We start from the raw sequence: 25,894 nt of genomic DNA on the forward strand, positions 1-25,894 counted from the left end.
AAGGGCGAGGCGGAAGTTACTGGGGTCATAAAAAAATCAAGAGTCGCCTTTCCTAACCGTCACCAATGACGCTTTTGGCCCGAGTGCTGGAAACTTGCCAAAACCAATAGATACACGAAGGAGGAGAGTTTTATCCACTGGTGCTGTTTACATTGAACAGTGGGAACCCAAGAATTGAGTGAATGTGAACTTGAACATAGAGATGCGGATCGTATAGCTGCTCTGAGGCTTTGACTTTGTGATCGACAAAGAATTATCATCTGACCTCCCAATACCCAACTGATTGAATTGAGCCAGATTGTTATCTGAGATCTGGACTATTATCTCTAGACTAGATCTCTATATATAGAAATAATCAACACGCTTGAAACGAATATCTGAAAGTAATGAAAGCTCTTTAAAAAAGATAGAGACTGTTGTCTCGAGACCATCTATAGAAATCAACAAGCTTGAAAAGAATTTCCGAAAGTAATGAAAGCTCTTTAAATTTTAAATTTAAAAAAAAAAGACATTGTTTCAATAAAATCTCAATGCAATTAGCTAAAAGATTATTCTGATAATCTCATGCCTACGCTCACTAACGCCTTTTTGAAAGCATGTCAGTTTATCACAGGCCGAGCCTGTGTGGGAACGTATTTATTGTTGTGTTTCAATGTTTGTTGTTGTTTGTTTAAGTTGCCGTTATGAATTGTTTTCATGTTTGGGGTCCTTGTGAGTTCCATTCACCGTTGTGTGTTATTCCTCCTTTGAATTTGTGACGTCACGATGGGTATAAAAACGATCTTTCCTCCTTTTTGGAAGCTCTTATTACTACGATATCAATAATGGATTGTTGACTGAAATTAGTCAAGTGTTGACTCTGTTTTTATTATTACCGGACGAACATACCCGGACTATTCGCGTGATGCCTTGATGCATGGCATTTTTAAACCGCCCACATATGTCCTCTAGATATATGGAGAACGTCCACTTCAGTGGAGACTTTTTCATTACTATTTCCTATATTTTACTTATCGTGAACGAGATGGAGAAATCCGTTCACGACACCTGCTTCGACTGTGCCCTGTGCATGCTGGAAGTTATCACTGACACTCTCAATTGTTGACATTTTAAAGAGTAATGTGCTTTGAAAAGGGAAAAAAAACATGAACACAAGCTGAATTTACATTTTAGAGGGACTCTCTCTCTTCACCACCAATTTGAAGGTGAAGAATAAAAAAAACTATATACATCTACACTCAAACAGTTTAATGAAATAAAGCGATCGTCTTCATGATCACGAGTCTTCTTTCAAGACATATTTATGTTTTCAAGTCTGTATACAGATCAACACAGTCTGTGTGAAAAAAATTATTCATTGCAACTGTAAGTTATGAGGAGACAAAATTGAAGGGCTCAAATTTATGAAGGCATACAAAAATATGATAGAGTATAACAAATAAAATGGCATCTTAATTTCTTATATGCAAGACAACATAAAACTGAAGTAATTATACATCGTTTTGTACATCAGATTTACAGTCTAACAAATAATCTCAGGTTTACTTAGGCTAATCTGGAGCCTGTGACAAACTGGGTCTGTGGCAAACTGGGCCCGTGACAAACGTTGCATCCTCCGTCTTTGATTAGACAGCTGTCTTGTACTGTAGTTTTGTTTTTAAAAAATGTTTTTAAGGGTTTTACTGCGCTTGCAACACATTAAGATCATATCAGCACCAGTAAAAAAGGAAGAAAATGGGATAGTAAAAAGTTCTATAGTTACAATTAAATCACCCAAGAAAAGGTAAGACAAAGGGAAATTGGATTAAATAGGGAGCAGATGTAGATTCCAAGAGCACACTATCAAAGTACTTAGTTTGAGATCACCGAAAAGTCTCATCCAGACACAAGCACAGGTCCCTACTAAGAAGAGGAATAAACTCAAATGTTTACACATCACATATAGTATGTAAACAAAACATAATAAAGTGCATAACAGAGATGATTTACAAGGAAAAAAATATAATCTCCCAAAACTAACTATACATTTGAATGTTTCTCTCTCAGCCAGGGCCATGACATAACCAAGTAATCTCATTCTAAGACAAAGTCAGAGAGCATGTTGGAAAACAGATATAGGGGGACAGAAGACACAGTAAGTGCCTCCCTGCCCACTATGGGAGGTCAGGAACCCCAGCCAGGAAAAAAAATATCATCTCCCAAAACTAACTATACATTTACTGTTTCCCTCTCAGCAAGGGTATCCGGTCAGGGCCAGGATAAAACCAAGTAATCTCATTCCAAGACAAAGACAGAAAGCTAGTTGGAAAACAGATATAGGGGGATAGAAGACACAGTAAGAACCTCCCTGCCCACTATGGGAGGCAACCTGACCTAACTTTTGTTTTTAAGGGTTTTACGGCGCTTGCAATGCAACACATTAAGGTCATATCAGCGCCAGTAAAAAGGAAGAAAATGGGATAGTAAACAGTTCTATAATTACAATTAAAGCACCAAAGAAAAGGTAAGACAAAGGGGAATTGGTTCAAATAGGAAACAGATGTAGATTCTAAGAGCATACCATCAAAGTACTTAGTTTGAGATCCCCTAAAAGTCTCATCCAGACACAAGCACAGGTCCCCACTAAAAGGAATACACTCAAATGTTTACAAATCATATATTATAATATAATATGTAAACGAAACATGATACAACGCATAACTGCTGAGAGATGATTTACAAGGGAAAAAATATCATCTCCCAAAACTATAACTGTACATTCGACTGTTTCCCTCCCAGCCAAGGAACTCTGGCCAGGGTCAGGAGAAAACTAAGTATAATCTCATTCCAAGAGAACGACTGGAAACAATTGGAAAGCGGGTATGGGGGAATAGAAGTCACAGCATGTATCTCCCTGCCCACTATGGGATGACCTAACTTTACTTCGAGCTTAGTCGCAAGAAAGAGAGTTAGATCACTATTTTTTCCAAGAACTTGATTAACATTCTAAAGCACACGTATACATGAACATCAAAACCCATCTGATTGCACGGAAATAAAATGATATTATAGCCTTACTTAGCCAACGTCCGTCTCCTTTTTTCTCCTGTAAAACCTCTTGGGAATCGGTTCCCTCCAGCAACTGTACATGTTGAGATGATTGCTGGTTTCACCAAAACTTGAATACCAATTGGTTATCTTTAAAAAACCGTACTGACTAAATTAGCCCCCTTCACAACCCAGCACACAAAATATCTAGAATGATCCAAGTTCATGGAATACAGCAAAGAAGAAAATGCATACAAAACTATTTTTTAAAATAACACACTTAGGGTAATATTATTCACTAAATAACACAAAGATAAGATAAGATATACTTTATTCATCAACATTTTTATAACGCATCACCATTACCAAGTACATACATGTATACTCAATTCACTCAAATATGTCCAAAGGGCTTTACAAAGGGTCCCAAGCCAACAACACTTAACATATATGACATCAAGGCACTGCACAATTAAAATTTTTTTCCACTGTCACAGTGGCCTTGTGGTGTGACATTCGGCTTCTGACCAGCATGTCCCTGACTTGGGCTATGTTGACCAGGATGTCAGTTTCCTCTAAGACACAGGATTGGATTTTCATGCAGTCGTAGTATATGTCGTGGTTAAGCCAGGCCAGTTCACAAATGTAATTAAGATTCAGTGCGCCACTGAAGACATCCTTTAGCTAATATAGAAAATGTCATCTCCCTAACTATGTGGTAGGAACCATACCTGTTTTTGTTGTTTTATGGGTTTTACGGCGCTTGCAACACATTTAGGTCATATCAGCGCCAGTAAAAAGGAAGGAAATTGGATAGTAAAAACATTCTAGAGGTACAATTAAAAGAACTTGAGGACAAAGGGGAATTAGCTCAAATAGGGAACAGATGTAGATTCCAAGGGCTATCAGTGTACTCAGTTTGAGATCACCTTAAAGTCTCACCCATACACCAGCACAAGATCCCACTAAGAGGAATACACTCAAATGTTTACAAATCATATGCTAAAAAAATCCAAAAACAATAATAATAACAGTACACAACAGAGAGGTGATTTACAAGGGAAAAAAATATCACCGCTCAAAAATATAACAATACATATGACTGCTTCCCTCCCAGCCAGTAACCTCATTTCAAAACAAAGACAAAAAGCAATTGGAAAACAACAGCAAGTGCCTCCCTGCCTACTATGGGAGGTCAGGAACCCCAACCAGGAACCATACCTGCGGGAGTTCTAGATAGTCCATTCCCACCGCACCATCCTTGGACGAAAATACAATAATACAATGGAAACCTGATAAAGCCATCCATTATCAATGGATAAAGTACTAAAAAAATGAATGCAAGATAGCAAATAGTGAATTTGATATATCAGACACATTTGTAGTGTATGCTGGAAAAAAAATCAATGCAAAGGAGGAGAAGGGGCATCATGATTGCTATAAAGAAAACAATAAATACGGTAGTGATAATATTAAATTTATCAAGGAAAACAAAGTAAACTCAGTCATTGTATTTTGCAAAATTACAATGAAAAACAAACCACCCGTCATAATAGGAGCTGTATATAGAAAACCCGACAGAGATATTGAAACCATGAGAGAAATTTGTAAAAGTATCAAAGAAATATCACAAAAATACAAGTCAATCTGGATTGGAGGTGATTTCAATCTGTCAGACATAAACTAGACAGACAGCTCGATTCAGAGTAACAGGTACCCAAAAGAGCTTTTTACAATGCTCACAGAAGTGATAACAGACTGTGATCTACAACAAATTGTGAAGGGAAACACGCGAGAAAACTCGCTTCTTGACTTTTTGTTTATAAATCACCCATCACATTTGCCGACAAAGTATGTATCTTACCTGGTCTTAGTGATCATGATATGGTACGGGGTTTTGTTTGTTTGTTTTTAAGGGTTTTACAGCGCTTGCAATACATTTAGGTCATTTCAGCGCCATTAAAAAGGAAGAAAACGGGATAGTAAAAAGTTATAGAATTATAATTAAAGCACCCAAGAAAAGGTAAGACAAAGAGGAATTGGTTCAAATAAGAAACAGATGTAGATTCCAAGAGCGCAAAGTACTTAGTTTGAGATTATCTAAAAGTCTCATCCATACACAAGCACAGGTCCCCAGTAAGAGGAATAAATGAAAAAATGTTTACAAATTATATATAATAAGTAAACAAAACATATTACAATGTATAACAAGGAGATGATTTACTAGGGGGAAAAAAATCATCTCCCAAAACTAACTATACATTTGACTGTTTCCCTCTCAGCCAGGGTATCCGGCCAGGACCAGGACAAAACCAAGAAATCTCATTCCAAGACAAAGACAGAAAGCATGTTGGAAAACAGATACAGGGGGATAGAAGACACAATAAGTGCCTCCCTGGCACTATGGGAGGTCAGGAACCCCACCCAGAAAGAGCTAAGTAAAGACACTTTGTTTTTTTTGTTTTGTTTTTAAGGGTTTTACGGCGCTTGCAACACATTAAGGTCATATCAGCGCCAGTAAAAAGGAAGAAACTGGGATAGTAAAAAGTTCTAGAATTACAATTGAAGCATCCAAGAATAAGGCAGACAAAGGGGAATTGGTTCAAAAGGGAACAGATGTAGATTCCAAGAGCACACTATCAGTGTACTTAAATAGAGATCACCTAAAAGTCTCATCCAGACCCAAGCACAGGTCCCCACTAAGAGGAATACACTCAAATGTTAACAAATCATATATAATACATAAATAAAATATAATAGAGTACATAACAGAGAGATTTACAAGGAAAAAAATATCATCTCCCAAAACTAACTATACATTTGACTGTTTCCCTCCCAGCCAAGGTATCTGGCCAGGGCCAGGACAAAACCAAGTAATCTCATTCCAAGACAAAGACAGAAAGCATGCTGGATTGGAAAACAGACATAGGGGGATAGAAGTCATAGTATGTACCTCCCTGCCCGCTATGGGAGGTCAGGATCCCCACCCAGAAAGACACTTTCATTCATAATATAACTCGTAATCTTTTATAATATTTCCAAAACAAGGGTTGATGTGAGTTCAGTACTTGCCAGTAATACAGAACATAATTCAAATTATTAATATAAAATAGAATATTTTTTTAAAAAATAACTTATAACAATCTCGTCTAATAATTCTCACTTTTTTATTCTGACTGAAATATTAAAGGAGGCAAACATGTTATTCAAAATTACCGTAGTTTAGTATAAAATAGTTGAGAATAAATACACATTTTTGGCACTTGTCTGACACGGATTAATGTCAAATTTGGTATTGAAAAACTAATGTCAAATGCAGAAAACATTATAATTCGAATAATCGATTCTTGAAAATCTTTATTTTGTTGTTTGTCTAGTTTTTATAATATTATTTCCATTAATTCGTCACTAGTTTAGCAATCTATTAATCGTTTTTTTTTGTTTTTTTTTTTGTTTGTTTTAAAGGGCTTTACAGTGCCTGCAACACCTTTAGGTTATATCAGCACCAGTAAAAAGGAAGAAAATGGGATGGAAAAAAAATGGATTTACAATTGAAAGCACACGAGTAAAAGTAAGATAAAGGGGGATGGTTTTAATAGGGAACAGATGTAGATTCCAAGAGCATACTATCAGTGCACTTAGTTTAAGATCTCCATAAAGTAAAGTCACAACCAGACATATGCCCAGGTTCCGATCTAGAGGAATGCAATCAAATGTTAACAAACCATTATACATTCAAAACAAAAAAAAATAATACATAACAGAGAGATCGTTTACAATGAAAAAAATATCACCTCTCACAACTAAAACAATACATTTGACTGTTTCTCTCCCAGCCAAAATTCCGGCAAGGGCATAGACAAACCAAGTAATCTCATTCCAAAACAAAGATAGAAAGCAACTCAGAATAAAATATAGGGAGATAGAAGACACAGCAAGTGACCTCCTGCCCACAATGGGAAGTCAAAAGATCCCATCCAGATTGATAAGTTGCTTGACTAAAGTGAATAGATAAAAACATAGAATGATGGATTGATAGATGGATGGATTGGAGATAAATGAATGGATGGATGGATATAGATCGAAAGATGGGTGGATGGATTGATGGATGGATGTAGATAAGAAACAGGGAAACGGAGAGAGAAAGGCAATGGGATATGCCAACAATGATGGACAGATGGATGAGACGGATAGAAGTAGGCTGAATGAGATTGATGGATTTACAAATGAATTGATGAATGGATGGACTGATGGGTGGATGGATTGATAAATGGACGTGTAGACGGATGAGACAGTTGGATGGTTAGATGGGTGGAGTGATGAATGGATTTGTTTGTTTGTTTTTAAGGGGTTTCGTGCTTGCAACACATTTATATCAGCACTAGTAAAAAGGAAGAAACTGGGATAGTCAAAAAATTCTAGAATTACAAGTAAACTCTCCCAAGAAAAAGTAAGATAAAGGGGAAATGGTTCGAAAAGGGAACAGATGTAGGTTCCAAGTGTATTACCAATGTACCTAGTTTGAGATCACCTAAAAGTTTCATCCAGACAACAGCACAGGATCCCACTAAGAGGAACACAGTCAAATGTTTACATATTATATTACAAACAGAACTATAACTAAAAGTACATAACAGAGAGATGATTTAAAATGGGAAAAAAATCGTCTCCCAAAACTAATACTATACATTTGACTGTCTCCCTCTCAGCCAAGGACTCCAGAAAGGACCTGACAAAACCAGCAATCCCATTCCAAGACAAAGACAGAAATCAATTCATAAAACAAATATAAGGGGATAGAAGACACAGCAAGTGACGTCCTGCCCACATTGGGAGGTCAAGAGACTTCACCCAGATGAATAGATTGATAAAATAGATTGAAAAAATACATTTTGAGTCTTTTGAAACTTTTTTACCTATTCATATTTCGTGTATTTTTACACAAAAAAAACAAAATGTCTTTGGGGTCACTGAATCCAAGGGTGGAATATAAAATGTTGAATTTAAAAAAAGATTTCAATGATGTAAATGAATTGTGACCAGTGACCTGGTGTACATGTGTCAGCTGCAGTAAGGTGTCATTACCTCATGACACAAGTAACAACCAACCACATACATCTTTGAGAAAAAAGCAGGACTAGCTGCATGGTATTAGAGGGTGTCTAATAATGAAGATCTGCGCATCTCAAAACGAAATATCAGGTGGGACGATATTTTGTATACTGCCTATACTTTTCCCCTCCAAATTACCTCCAGATTTTTTAAAATGTCATATTCCACTGACATATTTTGTCTCCACAATTATCCGTTGGTACCCCTTCTGTGGCACAAGGCTTTAATATCAGGTGTTTGTCGAAACCTTCAGCTGTGGAGGAAAACAAGGGATATGAACCCATCTGAAGAGATCTAAGGATAATGGACCAAGAGAGTTGAATGTAGAAATGTTGATGCCTTATGCTGGAAGGGATTAAGAAAGTTTAGTTCGGTGACTCCACAAAATGATTTCATGATTCTAATATAACATGGCTAATGACAGTGTGTAAGTGAACGATGAATATTGTGAAATGAACACTTTCAAATTATATGACCCACCAACTCAATCTTGTATTGTTTGTGGGGGAATAACATACTAACATTTGAATTATTAGTCTAACCTGTCATAACTGAATAAAATCCATTTGGATTTATCAAGGAAAATAATTATAGTGTCTTAAATTATAAATAATATTTGTTAGTAAGATTTGGATCATGTAAACACGGTAGCAATTTGAGATGATGGATCCCAAATTTGCATGATAACAATTGCTTTTAGCTTACAAATTCATGAATATTTGAAAGACAGTAAAACAATTATATTCACATACAATGGGTGGGCTACACGCTGATGATTTCAAAGTCTGAACAAAATAGAATCATTATTATTTCCATTTCTTTCTTGACTTTCCAGACAGTATTTCCTTATTTTCATCTACCTCTGGAAACCGTGGATCTGTGTCATCTATAAAGTAGTATCCTAATGTCATTGTTGTTATGGACACCGCTGAAACAAACAGACAAAAAAAATTGTTGAAATATTAATATTAAAGTTTCGTCCATACCTAGTCAGTGATAATCTGATGATGGCATTATATTGATGAGTTATTAACAATTATAAAATATTCCATAAAAACTTTGATACTTAAAGCTCACTTGGAAGAGCACTCGTTCACAGGCAATAGGGCCACGATCAGTTCCAGGTGCAGTCAGAATTTTTTTTTAGGACTCATTTGTCTGCCCAGAAGTTCTTGGGTGCTGGACAAGATCTGGTCAGATCTGATTGAAAGTAGGACTTGCATCCTTTCCAAAGGATAGAAAACAATTTTTACTGCCCATTCATTGCTTCAGAAACTGGGATAAACTCTGGCTTTATGACACTCATCACTTTGGATGAATTTAGACAGAGGCAAAAAAAAACCCCAGACAATTAAGTGCAGTATACTTAAAATTCACACATGGACATCATTGTCTTTCAGCAGGGTTGACTTCATCCATTTTCAAAGGTAACAATAAGAGGAACATAAAAGTATTGGCTTATAAATGTGACCATTTCTTTTGATGATAAATATCCATATGACAAAAGGAAAATTGTGATCTACAAATGATACAGTGGTACTCAGATACAATGGGAATAGTGATACTAGCAAAAAATCCCGATTGTAGCTGGGTCCCGTAATATCCATGCATACAGTATTTGAAGGGAGACAATACTGAAAGAAAGAAAAAAATGCAAGGAACACATTTCGAATCAGACTGCCACTTCCATCTCTTTAACTCTTTCCTTACCGATCATTTTCAGTATTTTCCCAAAATGGCAAACTTATCCAGCAGAAAAATTGATTTTTTAAACTCAAACAAGCTCTCTACAAAACAACTTTATGTTCTTATTAATTAAACAAAGATCATTCTTCGAAGTTTGTGACGTGCAAAATTAATCTGAATAAGAAAAATTTATATTGTATCGTAACAAATGTGAGGATTTTGCTGTGAGTGGTAAGGAGAGGGCTTCCCCCTACTATCACCACCCCTCTTCTTGTCTTGTCATTAAGTCGCAGCTCTGCGCATCAAAGATAATCGCGACTATAATTATGGTTAGAACAAATGGACATGCCTAGGCTTTTATTTTGATTTTATCAATTTCTCTGTCAAATTCATTTTGGCCATCAATTTAAAAAATATTTTCGGGCAGAGAATTCCATATTCGGATGGTGCTTGGAAAAAACAAGCTGTGATGAGCATTAACTCGTGACTGTGGGACCTGGTATGAGTGCTGTTTTCCTTTGTTTGGGATAAGGAGATCAATTGGGATCGTTGTCAGTCCATGACGAGCTTTGAAGAGGACTTTGGTTTTTGTATAGTGTATCATTCATGTAATGGGGACCAGTTTAAGTTTAGGCTCTTGCACATCTCACTGATGCTTTCAGTCCTCCTGTAGTTGTTCAAAACAAACCTACATGCTCTGTTTTGAATTTTATCGAGCTGTATCATCTGCTTTTTACTCTTGGGGTCCCAAACACATGCACTATATTCTAAAATTGGCTGTACAAAGACTTTATAGCAGGTTTCTCTGATGTTCCTTGGACAACTTTGTACATTTTTTTCTTCAGAATCCAAGTTTTGTATTGAGTTGTTTACTTCTTCCAATGTGTTCGTCAATAGTTTTGTTGATGTATTCTGTATAAGCTGTTTGACACTGGTTTCTCGCAGATTGTTTAATATCTCTATATTTCTTAAGGACAGTCTCAGATGGAGACAGTTTTGCTCTTTTGAACCATGTTTTCTACTTCCTCAAGATGCGTTGGTCTCTGTATTCATCCAAGGTTGTTATTTCAGGTAGTTGTTAGTTTTGTTGGTACATTTTCTGCTTGTATTAAAAGACGGCTGTTCTTTACACCATTCCAAAGGGAGTTAATATTAATTGACACATTTAAAGATGCTTTTGAAGAAAAAAAAAAAATCAAAATTTTTTATTTCATTTTTCAATGTCAGCCTTTTTTCACAAATAATATATTTTACGTTTTGTTGGCTTTCTTTCTGGGAGGGTTACATAAGAATTCTACTTGACGGATGTCATGGTCACTCAACCTTGGTATCAATTTCATGTTTTCTACTAGGTTAGGGCAGTTTGTAAAAAGGATGTCTAATGCAGCATTTTTTTTCGGGTCTTAAGGCTAATCATTTGCTGTAGATTAAGGTCCACACTTGTCTCCAGAAAAAGTTCATTAGTTTCTTTATTATAGTGTCGGTTTGTTGATGTTCCATATTCCCAGTCAATATCAGGAAGATTAAAGTCACCACCGATGAGAAAGTTTGAGTTTAAGTTCTTCATGGTAAGTTTGTGGAGTGTTTCACAGACACCAGTGTTATAGTACATGGTGCTGAGGATGGTTTATTTTCGTTTTCTCTATATATTTTGCAGAATATTGATTCTGTGTTTGGATCTGATAGTAAGAGCTCACTTTTGATGTTGTTTTTAATTGCTATGATTACATCCATCATTTCTGTATATGTCAAATCCTGGAGGGAAAATTTCTGAGTTGTTTATGTCTGGTTTAAGCCATGTTCCAATAATAATACCACATTTTTTTTTCGTCCATAACGACTGATAGCTCCTTTTCTTTGTTTTTTACACTTCGAAAATTAATGATTAGAAGTTTTAGTTTAGATATCAATTTCGATCCTCCACGTTTGTGAGTATCTGTCCCGTTATTGTTGCCTGTCTGCTGCTTTTTTAAATCATCTTCATTGGTAATTACATTTTTCTTTGTGTGGTGACTTGAATTCAGTCCAAAATTTCTAGATGTTGCACAATCTCTTTTGACAATGAGTTGTTGTTTATCTGTCTGAGACGGTGCAGGTCAAAGTATGAGTATTTCGTTGTCATCTATTCATGGGGGTGTCCCCTCGGTCTGATTTCGTGTTCCCAATGATAGAAAAGGGTGGCAATCCTACCTAAATCAGTTCATAAAACAGCACAATGTGTAAAAATGGCCATTAAAATTTTTTCAAAAATAAATGTAAAATATTTTATAGATATCAATTTAAGATTTAAAAATCCAATGAATCCAAATTTAAAATATTTCTCTGCAAAAACGTCGACAAGATAAATAAAACAAACTATGTAAATTTTATAAAATCATATCCTTGGGAAATATCACAAAAAAAAAAATATGTAAAGTGACCAAAACACGTCCTCTTACTTCAGAACAAAAAGCGAGTTGGAACAATGCAACGGTTACATTCTACCATCTTCCTATCCTCTGCTTTCCACCCATCCAAACCCTGTCACTAACAGACACTACCACTACTAACTGCACTTTAAAACACAAGAAGCGCAACATCCCGATATTAAGAAAAGAGAGCCCCAGGCTTCACATAGAGCTCATCATCATTGTTGTCTAATCAGTCACGAGTCACATACCCTCACTCTACAAACGATACATTAGGTCTTAGTGTATTAACATGTCGATCTGTCACGTCATGCACCTCTCACTAGCCTTTTGTTGCATCATCACGGAATATTACATAAAGACATAGAGAAATGTCGATAGTACATATAATAACTACTATGTCTCACTCCCACCCCTTCTCCATTCCCTATATTTTGTGGCATGTGTGCTCTCCTCTTTTATTCTTGACTATCTCGTTTTTCTCGAATGGATATTAAACTTACAACTCACACCCATGTTGTAGCCATGTTCTTAGAAATATTACTCTGTTAAAGCCATGCAGGATTTATATGAATTTTATAGACCACAGAATGGAGATCTGTAAATTTCCTGTTTTAGCTGAGCTCCTCCAATTGCATCTGAAGCCAATATATACGAGAATATCAGCCGTACATAAACCCAGCAAAACCCATGTTTTTTTCTCTTTACCATATCCACAAGGATAAAATGAGTTCACATCCAAAGTCAGTCAGTTGAGCAATGTTGACTTAAAAGTGAAATTCTTTCTGAGACTATTGACATTCACAAAATGTTGCTACAACTAATAAAAGTTTAGAAATAATACAGGACCAATAGCAAGAGATGGATTTTAAAAGTGCCAAGACATCAAGAGAGTTGACGTCATCCAGAAAATTGAATACCCCCAGAACATATGAATAGACGATAAGAACAAATTCATGAAACTCAGGTTCAAAGATTTCATACCAATTTAAATGAAAAAATGAGTAGAAGATAATAAGAAATTTTCTTTTGTTGTGAAAGTATGCTGAATGAACATGATTCAATGTAGACCTGGAAAGCAAATGTATTGAGACAAAACAAGATTTTTCTTTAAAATTGCCCATGCGTTCTTTTCCTAGGAATTTATCAGCAAATGAAAATTAAGTGTGACTTAAGCAAAGCTGGCGACAGATAAAACATGGTATCCTTCCGCATTATTGTGTTCTTGTAATTATTCCATCAAAAAAATTGTCTGGTCTGCAAATTTAGTTTTGTCAAAAAGCTGATGAATAACTACTATTCACAAGCCATTTTCAACAAGAAGGCACCCAGTACAATTTTAGCATTGAATAGGCTAACTATAACTAGAGTATTTATATAACGCAATATCCACTAAATGTGCTCAAAGTGCTTTACAAGGGGTCCCCAGCCAACAACTCATAACAGGTAGGACGAGACACGACACCTGTTACTGTTAGGCGATATTACAATTTTTTTCTGACAGAGATAACGCTATTAATGGTCAGGTATTCATTTTACAGCTGAGTACAGTGAGAGAATGTGAGTAAAGAACTTGTCCCAGGACTCAACTATGCACCGCTCAAAACGGGTCTCAAACCCGGGACCTTCCAGTCCGAAGGAAAGTATCATACCACTAGACTACATAGCCACACAAAGAGTGTCTATGATGACCTAAGTTGTTCTTGTTTGCTAAAGATGGAAAACATGCATATATACAACTCATACACACTTTGCAGAGTGTTCAATGTCACAGCATAAGCCATGTCAAGTTTGATCTTATTCTGCCTCCTTTGTCTAACTTTGTAAAGTTAGTTTATCACTGTCAAATTATTCATCAACTATCTACGTAATAGATTGTGTACCACCTTGTTTATTCATGAATATTTCTATTATCCACTGTTTTGTTTTCCTTCTTTTTTTTCGCTTGGGTCAGTAATATTGCAAATAAATCCATCACTTCTCCATTTAATGTTATTCAAGGATTTAGTACAGGCATAACGATTCTAATTAATCACTCTTTAAAGGAACTTGTGGTATTCTAATCAAGTACAAGTACGATTACTATTACGAGTACTGCTATACTATTACGAGTGTGAATAAAAATTGCCCAGTAATTTCTGAGCCTGGGTATCAACAAGCATCCATTTTGCATTCCTTGTAACTTGTAACAAATACACCATAATTGGCAACGAGGTAAATAACTATCTTATTAATCAAAGAAAAAAATGCCCAAAACATTTGATTACAATGAGATTGAACCTTTTAGAAATTACAAAGAAAGGCTAGATGCACACATTACAGCTAACGATGAGTCAGAAAACAAACAGACTGCTCTGCTTTTGTCATCTATAGGGGCTAAAACATACAATACCCTACGATCTCTGACAGCACCTGATCATCCTTCATCGAGATCTTACTCAGAGTTGTGCGCATTACTTACCACACACTTTTCGCCTGTCCCATTAGAGATAATGGAGCGCTTTAAATTCCATAGGCGCAATCAAACAAGCAGCGAATCTGTGTCTGAATACATCGCAGCCATCCAAAGGTTATCTGAACACTGTAACTTTGGTGACGTACTTCTCACAACACTTCGTGACCGATTTGTCTGCGGGCTCAAGGACGAAACGATTCAAAAGCGCCTTCTTCAAGAGAAAGATCTCAGCTTTGAAACAGCTACCTCCCTAGCATTGGCTATGGAAACGGCTCACCGCGACGCTTCAGAGCTACATGGGGGCAGCACAGACTCCGAACTTCATCAAGTTAGCACAACTAAAATGACAAAATCCTCCAGCAAGCAAAAGGTTACACGACTGCCACCATGCCTGTCTTGCGGCAAAACTAATCATCAGAGAAGCGATTGTTTCCTGCGAGATGCCATCTGCAAACAATAAGGAAAGCAAGGTCATATAAAGACTGTTTGTAAATCCAAACCAAACAAGACCATCCACAAACCTCCGCAGAGACCTCCAAACAGGAGGGAAAAATCTGTGCAGTCTGTAACAGATGACCAATTTGGCATCGACATATTCAATATTTCAAAAAATGGTTCTTCACCAAAAATCACGACCAACATTCAAATTGACAACACTCCAGTCACAATGGAGATTGATACCGGCTCAGCTTTAACAATCATGTCTTTAGAAGATTATGTTAATAACTTCGGACGTAAACCAAAGCTTCACAACACAGACATCAGACTTAAAACCTACACTGGCGAAATAATTGAACCATTAGGCTCACTCGATGTCACAGTTAAGTCCAACATGCAAGGAAGCACCCAAGAAAATCTAAGAATGTTTATTCTCAAAAAGGGAGGCAACCCAATCTTAGGTCGAGAATGGCTTACAAAACTTAAACTTGATTGGCAAGAAATTAAGAGCCTGACAACTACCATCCAAATGAGTCCACAACAGATTAAATTTGTTTCTCCAGGTATTGGCACTGTTAAAAACTTAAATGCGTCACTGAAACTAAAGGAAAATTCCAAGACAAAATTCCTAAAATCAAGGACTGTTCCTTACACCTTGAGAACCAAAATAGAAAATGAATTGAGAAACCTTGAAGAACAGGACATCCTGATGAAAGTCACTCACAGCGAATGGGCTACACCCATTGTACCAGTCATAAAACGATCCGGTGACATTAGGATATATGGGGATTTTAAGGTCACAATAAACCCTGTTCTCATAGCAGAACAATACACACTACCAAGGATGGAAGATGTTAGCCAACCTGCAGCAAGGTAAAACGTTTTCCAAAATTGACCTCATACAGGCTTATCTACAATTAACCCTCGACGACGAATCAAAAAAAATTACAACCATTAACACGCATCAAGGTCTCTACACCTACAACAGGCTCGTATTTGGCATCACTTCAGCGCCTGCAATATGGCAAAGAACTATGGACCACATACTCAACGGTTTACCTGCTCAGTGTAACCAAGACGACATAATTGTCATTGGGAAAGATGATATAGAACACTGTCAAAATCTTCGAAATGTCTTGAAGCGATTACACGATTTCGGTCACAAGGCGAATCTCAATAAATGTCACTTTTTCCAAAAAGAAGTCCTCTTCTGTGGCATAAAGATCTCATCATAGGATCTTCACAAAACAAAGGACAAGATTGAAGCCATCGTAGATGCACCTATTCCAACAACCAAAACCCAACTACGTTCATTTCTCGGTCTCATCAATTACTGCCACAAATGGCTCAAGAATATAGCAAATATTGCAAAGCCATTGTATGACAGCTTCAGCATAGCCGCGAACTCCAATGGTCCAAACAATGTCAAGAAGCCTTCAACAAGATCAAAGCTATGATCTCGTCCGACAAAATTCTCATCCGTTATGACCCCAAGCTCCAGTTGAGACTTGCATCTGACGCTTCACCATATGGCATTGGCGCAGTACTATCACACATCACAGATAGTGGCGCTGAAAGACCGATTGCATATACGTCGAGATCTCTAAACTCTGCTGAACAAAAGTACAGCCAAATCGACAAGGAAGATCTCGCTATTATTTGGTCCGTGTAGAAATTCTTTAACTACCTCTGCGGTCGACACTTTACGTTAATCACAGACCATCAACCTCTAAAATACATCTTCAATCCAACCAAAGGAATTCCAGCAATGTCAGCTGCAAGACAGCAATGATACGCATTATTTCTTTCTTGCTTTGACTATGATATAGAATACAAAAACTCAAAGGCAAACGCTAACGCTGATGGCCTCTCAAGACTTCCTTTACCCGTCACATCAACTGACATCAACCTTCCGGATGAAGTATATTACTCGGATATAATCAACCCCCTCCCGGTAAATGTTTCATCAGTTTCAAAAGAATCGCGTCATGAGCCAGTCATTGCTCAAGTCATAAACCATGTCAGAAAAACTATTGGCCAATTGGATCCACCGTCGCAACCATACTACAATAAACGTGATGAACTCACGGTACAGCAAAACTGCCTTCTATGGGGGTATCGTCTTATACCACCAGAGAAATTACGCAAAAACATTCTGTCAATGGTACACAAAGGACATCCAGGAATCGTTAAAATGAAGAGTCTAGCCCGCAGCTACATTTGGTGGCCATGTATTGACAAAGACATTGAAAGCATTACAAAATCATGCAATGGCTGCTCAGCAACTCAGCCAGATCCACCAAAGGCTCCATTACACCCATGGCAATGGCCTGAAAAAGCATGGCAACGTATCCAAATAGACTATGCCGGTCCTTCCATGGGCAACATGTTTCTAATCGTCGTGGATGCATATTCAAAATGGGCAGAAATCACACCCGTCTCTTCATCAACATCGACCATCACTATAGATGCCCTCAACTATCACTTTGCGAGATTCTGCATTCCAGAACATCTGGTCAGCGACAACGGTCCACAATTCACTGCTTCCAACTTCAAATCTTTCATTCGTAGCAACAGCAATAAACATACATACAGTGCTCCATACCATCCTGCGACTAACGGACTTGCTGAACGTATGGTTCAGACCTTCAAACAAGCCATGAAGGCCTCAAAGTATGACAGCGGCAACATGCATACAAAAATCGCACGTTTCTTATTTACATATAGAAACACCCCCCATTCATCCACAAACAAAACACCAGCATCGCTTATGCTTAGAAGAAATGTGAGAACTCGCATGGACACACTTCGACCCAACACCCATTCCAAGGTGGCTTCCAAACAACAGTCTCAAACTCAATCACATTCACAATCTGCTGACCGTCAATTTCAAAACGGTGATAATGTCTTGATTTGAGACTATCGTGGTCATCAAAGGTGGCAACATGGCATCATAAACACATGCATTGGACCTAGAACATATGATGTTGAAATTGCCCCAGGAAACGTATGGAAACGACACCCCGATCAAATTGTCCACACGAATACCGGCCCCGATATCAGCAGTTCACCCCAGACCGTTCCTGAAATCATCGTGAACACTCCAACTGCAGTAACAACCAGTTCCAGTCCATCATTCACTGGTATTCAAACTCAATCTGCAGCAAGTGACCGAGCAAACGTATCATCGAGGTCACAGGTCGAGCCCCATTGTTCACCTACCATGGATCAGCTCCCATGCTCACCATCCCCTCCTGATTTACAGTCCAGAGAGGCGCACTCACAAAAACGCATTACATACACTACCAGAAGTGGCTGCGTTGTTCGTAAGCTGTCCAGATACACTTAAAGGAGATACATTACATAGGCAGAAGCAATTGAAATTCCAATGCATATTTAATATTTCTTCTCCTTTAAGAACGAACGCAACTAAAATTAATTGTCATTAACTTTTTTTACGGAGAGAGAAAGATGTGGTATGATTGTCATTAATTTTTTTTACGGAGAGAGAGAGAGATGTGGGATTCTAATCAAGTACAAGTACGATTACTATTATGAGTACTGCTACACTATTACGAGTGTGAATAAAAATTGCCCAGTACTTTCTGAGCCTGAGTATCAACAAGCATTCATTTTGCATTCCTTGTAACTTGTAACAAATACACCACAGAACTAACTACCAGAAAGACAAAAATTGAAATGAAGGGCTATTCTGTCACCCATACGCTTACCTGAGATGATTAATGGTGCAATCATTCCTGGTGATGAGATCATTGCAGTTTTGTAAAAAAATACTTCCATCAAAAAGTGTACCATGGCCAAGACAAAAGAAAACAAGGTTAAACTGTATATGCTGTCAAATAAAACAACAGTGAATTAATATCATCATTAAAATACGATTCTTTCATCTTTTTGTATAATTTATTAATCAAGTTATTTTTACTGTGCCCAATAACACAACGAGCTTCCATGTATGTGTTATTGAACAATAAAAATATAACGAGCTTAATAAATACAAAGAAATGAAAGAATACATTTATTCCAGCCCTACCAGTAAGATTATTAGATATTTTGTAACCAAATGATATGGTATTAGTACTTCTATTCACCATAATTTGTATCTTCCTCCTTCTGCTTGAATGACAATCTGACCCAAAACTAAAAACGTTGGATTTGTATTCATGCGCACCAAAATATTATATATAATTGCCAATCAGCTGCCTTTTACACCATATTTCACACCAATAAATGTGCAAAAATATTCTGCCATCGGTGAATACATTTTTTATTCAACGCGTTCAAAGCATTATTCAATTATTACGTATTTACTAAAAAATGATAGGGTTTTCCGATGAGAGGGGTGGAATAAAGTTTCATTTTTCACTTTAACAGAGCATCTGTCAGAGAAATGAACCTAGTTTCATGTCAATCAGATTTTCTACAAGAGTTGTTGATTGATTTTCTTGAGACAGTTAAAATATTTGAAGAAGAACAGGAAGGAGAATGAAAGCAAAAAAACAAACCAAACTTGAGAATTTATATTGCACAATATGCTCAAACCGCTTTTTAAGGGACCCTCGCCAACAGCAACACTTAACATGTACAAGACATGACGACTGTAAGACAATATTACAATTTTTTTCATTAGAGGCAATGCTGTTAATGGTCAGGAAATCATTTTATACCTTGGTACAGTGAGAGGACTCAACTTTGCACAGCTCAAAGTGAGACTCAAACCCAGGATCAACCAATCTGAAAGCAAGCGTAACACCACAAGACCACAAAGTTGCAAAAGAAGGAGAAGAAGAAGAAAAAGAAGAAGAAGAAAAAGAAGAAGAAGAAGAAGAAGAAGAAGAAGAAGAAGAAGAAGAAGAAGAAGAAGAAGAAGAAGAAGAAGAAGAAGAAGAAGAAGAAGAAGAAGAAAATGAAGAAGAAAATGAAGAAAATGAAGAAGAAAAGGAGTAAGAAAAAGAAGGAGAGCAGACCTGAATATATACTTTTGAAGCTAAAGAGGTGGAAAATGAAAAGACTAGCTTACGTTCTATTGGTGACATTAAAGGCACACATAAATCTCAGTCCAGCAGTCAAAAGAGTCCATACTGCAAATAGACGTGTTGTGAGGTCCGAAACTGTAATTGAAAAACATATTTAAAAAAAAAACAGTTCAGTGATAAGTCGCAAACCTAATCATCAGCACTCCTCAATTATCTCCCAGTCATCCCCATCCCTAAATGCTTGTTTTAACTTTATGCAACAGTGATAACCTCAGGCCATCACTGTCTTGCTAGTCTTCTAGTCTTCCACTGGTACTGGTAGATGGGTTGTGTGCGTAAGGCAATGGTAAAATATACTTTACACCCCTCCCCCCCCCCTCCCTCCCCTCTACACAGATACACTCCATACACATAAAATATTAACACTTAACACCACAGGCACAGGGAGAGTGGTGGCAACTTTGGTTTCCATTCAATACAAAGAAAAGGCAAAAGAATTCTATCATCGAAATGCAAGTGAATGTCCATTTTGTTCGTGATTTCCATGTTGGCCTCTGACAGTGAGATTTTAATGTTGATAAAGCTATGAAAATATGTGATTACAATGGGGGATTGATATAGGTTTCCTTGTTTCACAAAAATTTAAAAATTTTTAAACATACAAAAAAAAAAAAAAAATTGCTTTTGTTTTTAATGTTAGCATTAATAAAAATTCTCGTCATTGACAGATTTTCTTTTAATGGATAAAAATGTTTATTTTAAAGTGAGACGACCACATTGATGACCTTTTGTATTTAAATAAACCTTAAATTAATAAATGAGGTTTCTGCACTACTTTACAATCCTTATCATGGATTTAACCCGTGACCAGCAATGTATACATTTGCCTTGTCTGCCTGCTTGTGAAGACTTAATACACTTGATGATATTTACAGTGTCAAATCAATTGAAAAAAAGTTGAGTGGAATTCATTGGATTCACTTATGGCATTGCCCCTGGACCTGGGTAGTATTTAGTTATGTAAGACCATGGAAAACCAAAATACAAATTTCAATCATCGCCGGCAGGGCATATCACCCATCCACGCCTATCATTGGAGGCTAGAGTTAGACTGGCTAGTGAAATAAATTCAAAGACCGAAAATGATATGATATGATAATATATTATGATATAAGTCCAGATTTATGTAGGTTTTTACAGCCTTTCATCTGCTCTTGTGCATTCATGAACGTATTTAATTCACGTCACTCAAAACTGGGCATGCCACATAGTGGAAGGAGGTGTTTGAATTAAACTCTACAACCAGTATTTATTCTGTTTCACAATCAGAGTCAAGATGGTGCTTGACTGCCTGTAATGAAAGGGCGTCAACAACTGTTGCAGGCAAGCGGTTCCATTTGTCGACTACCCGAACTGAGAAGAAGTTCTGCCTAAGGTTTAGAGAACACCTTTCCTTGGAGAGTTTGAATCTATGTCCTCTGGTGGTGCTGGTGGAATCAAGATTGAGAAGGCTCATGTTTACAGAGTATAGATAATGCATGTATTTGAACACTTTGATAAGGTCTCCTCTATCTCTTCTATTACTATACTGCATGCTCGGTATTCGTAACTTTTTTTTCAGTCTTTCTGTGTATTCTAGATCTTTGACTAACCCTAGTTGCGCGTCTTAGAACACCTTCTATGAGGTCTTTGTCTTTCTGCAGTCATGGTGCCCATGCTACATTGCCAAATTCCAATTGGGGACGTACAAGTGCAGTGAACAATTGTCTCATGTTATCTTTATCAAGATGAGTGAACAACCTCACATGCAATGACTGCTTAACTAAAAAGGGGCAGGCCTTCTGAAAGCTCCTACATCCCCAGTATTCTTGTTTTTTTTATAGTAATATCTAGTAGGGGGTTTGGGAGGGGGAAAACTTTTTTTTTAAAATTTAAAGTCTCCCCCCTCCCAAACCCTCTACTAGAACAAGAATACTGGGGATGTTGATGTAGGAGCTTTCGGAAGGCCTCCCTAAAAAGGAGCCCGTAAAACTTTGTTGAAATAAAATTCGTCCCGACTACAGAGCGTTTTTCAGTTTCAGAGGTTTTACTTTTGTGGACTTAACAGGGCAATCAATTCAACAAAGATTCTGGGTTCTATGGGTTTGTCAATAGTCGTCAGCTTGGTAAATTAAATGAGTAAAATGAATGAGGAGTCCTCAAAAGATAAAAACTAACCATTATCTTGGCCAACCGTATAAAGACGTTTTGAAAGGTAGCCTTCACTAAAAAAGCATTGAATGCTGTTTCCAAATCCCATTATACCGACTAAAGCAAGCCACATTCGCGTTAAATTTTTAAAAGTTGGTTTATTTGCCATTGCATTCGGTCATTCGTGATTCTCCGTCAAGTCAAAATACAAAAAACTGATCACTGCCACTACGACTGTCATTGCAATGTCGCTGCTGCTGTTGGAATAATCAAGCGTGTAATGGATGTGGGTGAGAGGAGGGCTGTTAAGGTGATTTTGTGAGAAGTGTATTTTTGAATTTTACAGGCTTTCTGATTGCTTTTATACTGCTATTCTCTCACTTTCATATGCAGATTACGAGCTAATTTCATATGCTTGAATAAAGGAGAGACAATATGTTGTAGTTTAAAGGTTTCAACAGCCGAATATTGTATCGCGGTTTTATATTATATTATCATAAATATTTTTTAAATCTTTGGATTGTTTCAGATTTAAACCAGATGTTTAAAATAATGCTAACCTATTTTATGAAACAGTGAATTTAATAAAGTGCCAAATCATGCTACAATATAAGAAAGTGCACAATATTGATTTTAATAGTTTATTTATGTTTGTCGCAAAACAGGCTTTGTTTCACTTTCGGTAACAACGGTGTAAACAACTATTTCCAGACGAGAATAAGTGAGATAAATCTCTGAAACTGGACATTTGGAGACAATTTCCCAATTACTTGCTATGCTCAATTATTGGATTGAGCTTTCTATCGATTAAAAGTTGCAATGTGCACAAAAACAGGATAGAAGTATGACGAGGGAGACAGAGAGGTAAATATTGCTTCAGTTCAGCATGGCATTCGGATTATTCCGCATCGGTCATTGCAGCTAAGGAGCGAGGTCCCTGCCACCACCGTGCTTTGTTTACACATAGACAATGGCCAAATGGTTTAAAGTGTTTCAATACTAAAAATTCTTTCAATGAAATCTGGGCACTGGTAAAGGAGAGAGGTCCCTGTCGCTATCTTGCTTTGTTTACACAGAGACTGAGTTGCCAGCTTGGCCTTGGCATGTAATGTATAGTATGTAGAGTAAATAGCAGTTCTGGAGTCGGGGTGGAGAGATGGAGGGGGGGAAGGCATGGCATGGCAGAGGAACTTATTTACCAAAAAGAGGAATATGAGAGAGAGAGAGAGAGAGAGAGAGAGAGAGAGAGAGAGAGAGAGAGAGAGAGAGAGAGAGAGAGAGAGATGTGTGTGTGGGGGGGGGGGGTTGTTTTTGTTTTTGTTGTTGACAATCTTCTTCTTTATCAATCTGACTCAGTGGTGTCGAGTTTAAGGTATATGGGATATTTTTTTTTTCTTATTCCTCTTTCTTTCTTTCTTTTTAAACATTTTAAAAAACATTCTTAGCTTTATTAAGGAACTTTCCCATGAGTTTGCAAGGCCCCTGATGATAATATTCACAAAATCTATAGAACAAAGAAGTCCCAAATGACCGGAAGAAAGCAAGAATTAGTGCAATATTTAAAAAAGGAAATAAGACACTAGCAGGGAATTATAGACCAGTGAGCCTCACATCGATTATCTGCAAAATACTGGAAAAAATTGTGAGAGACCATATGATTACTCACCTAGATAACAACAACCTCTTCACTTCAAAACAATACGGATTCATGTCTGGAAGATCAACAACATTGTAACTATTACGAGTCATGGATGAATGGACTGATGCATTAGACCAAGGAGCATCTATAGGACTGCATCTATATGGATTATCAAAAGGCATTTGACACTGTGCCGCACCAAAGACTAGTAAGCAAGTTAATTACATATGGTATTGGACCAGAAATGATAGAATGGATAGAGAAGTATTTGAAGGGAAGGAAACAGCAAGTAACGATAAATGATGCATGCTCTGAGTGGAAAGAGGTGACCTCCGGAATCCCGCAGGGATCAGTTTTGGGTCCTCTGCTTTTCGTAATTTTCATCAATGATCTACCAGATACCGCAGACTCTTATGTATGTTTGCAGATGATACAAAAATATTCAACGTCATACAAACAGCAGATCATATGCACACATTGCAAGAGGATCTAGGCAAACTCGCATCGTGGAGTGATAGGTGGTTGCTAAGATTTCACCCTGATAAGTGCAAACATATGCACATTGGAAACCTAAATCCAGATGAAAGCTTCAGATATAATCTAATGGGAAATGAACTTGAGTTGGTGGATGAAGAAAAAGATATTGGAGTTATCATCGATAATGAACTAAGCTTTGAAAAGCACATCAACGAGAAAGTGAAAATGGCAACTGCAATGTTTGCAACAATTCGCTGAATATTTCAATGAAGATACTTTCATTCCACTGTACAAAGCACTAGAGCGAACACACTTGGAATATGCCAGCTCAGTCTGGGCACCATTCAAAACTAAACACATCGAGCTTATAGAGGGGGTCCAAAGAAGAGCTACCAAGCAGCTCCCGAGTATGAAAGGGATGACATATGAAGAGAGATTAAGAAAACTGAAATTACCAACACTAAGTTATAGAAGAATAAGAGGTGACATGATAGAAGTGTACAAAATGTTAAATGGAAAGTATGACCAAAAAGCTGGTAATCTACTTAAACCCTGGCCTGAGCACTCCCTGAGGACAGGAACAAGGGGCACTTCTAAGAAACTTTTCACACAAAGGGCCAGACTAGATGTGCGCAAGCATAGTTTCGGTGTTAGAGTGGTTCAAGTGTGGAACAGTCTACCAGAGAAAGTTGTCAGTGCTGATTCAATTAAAAATAACACATTCAAGAACAGACTTGATAGCTATTGGAAAAACCAAGAAATCTACTATGATTACAAGGCTAGCATCACATTCTGTCTTCACGGTAATCGGCAACCGGAAGAAACAAAGATAACACCTGAGTCCAGCGAAGAGGATCTTTGAGAACCTGTGCTGGAAATCATCTCTAAGTATCTCTAAGTAAGTATTCTTCTTCTTTATCTGCCACAGTGGTATCAATACGGGTTTAAGGTAAGATTTATTTTTCAAATCACAAGTTTACAAGTGATAAATGGCAACACTTTTTTTTTTTAATTGGCTGTATTTTTTGGTTGCTAGAAATAATTCAGGTAAAGAATTATTGTTTTTCAGCCTTGGAACACCTTAAACCATCTGGCAAGATGGCGACAGGACCTCTCTCCTTTATCAGTGTTGAAATCTGACTTGAATCCAATGGATGACACATTTGGTCACTGATGTCTGACATGGTTTATAAAAATAAAAGTCCTTCAGAGCCATAGGCCCATGGAGTCGGAGTTAATCCCAGTTCCTATAGCGTGTAACGGACAATAGCAATTATTGCTACCTTTCGGATAGGACGCTAGTCTATCACATAATGCTTTCTACAAGATCTATCAGACCCAGCTACCCAATCACCACTGGGTGGACAGGGGGGTCAGACAAAAACTCGACTGCACCAGGGATCGGTCTCAGTCCCTTTGCTTGTGAAGCGAGTGCTCTCCTAACTGAGCTGTCAGAAGCCCCACATGG

General features: G+C 37.3%; 2 protein-coding genes across 4 annotated transcripts in view; one reads left to right on the plus strand and one right to left on the minus strand.

Moving 5' to 3' along the window:
- Positions 1-3,341: 3,341 nt before the first annotated feature.
- On the minus strand, positions 3,342-22,711 carry LOC144980131 (ergosterol biosynthetic protein 28 homolog). 3 transcript variants are annotated; one of them, XR_013646828.1, is made up of 5 exons: positions 22,338-22,711; positions 20,165-20,255; positions 18,858-18,979; positions 8,892-9,067; positions 3,342-8,392 (listed from the first exon to the last, which is right to left on the minus strand). XR_013646828.1 is itself a non-coding variant. In XM_078927693.1 (5 exons), exons 1-5 carry the CDS (start codon positions 22,477-22,479, stop codon positions 8,369-8,371), a joined length of 447 nt encoding a protein of 148 aa, XP_078783819.1. In that variant the 5' UTR covers positions 22,480-22,711; the 3' UTR covers positions 3,342-8,368. The 3 variants fall into 3 exon arrangements, 2 of the variants coding, with proteins under 2 accessions (XP_078783819.1, XP_078783808.1); XM_078927693.1 differs by having other exon boundaries at positions 9,000-9,067; XM_078927682.1 differs by having other exon boundaries at positions 3,342-9,067.
- Positions 22,712-22,980: 269 nt separating this feature from the next.
- The window catches only part of LOC144980145 (tubulinyl-Tyr carboxypeptidase 1-like), a 16,968-nt gene continuing 14,054 nt past the window's right edge, over positions 22,981-25,894 (plus strand). The window contains exon 1 of the mRNA XM_078927707.1: positions 22,981-23,174. The gene's annotated coding sequence lies outside the window, so the exon portion shown is untranslated. The remainder of the gene's footprint in view (positions 23,175-25,894) is intronic.

Source organism: Berghia stephanieae, chromosome 1, assembly GCF_034508935.2.
Source record: "Berghia stephanieae isolate SIO BIC M18660-M18661 chromosome 1, UCSD_Bste_1.3, whole genome shotgun sequence".
Lineage (NCBI taxonomy): Eukaryota > Metazoa > Mollusca > Gastropoda > Nudibranchia > Aeolidiidae > Berghia > Berghia stephanieae.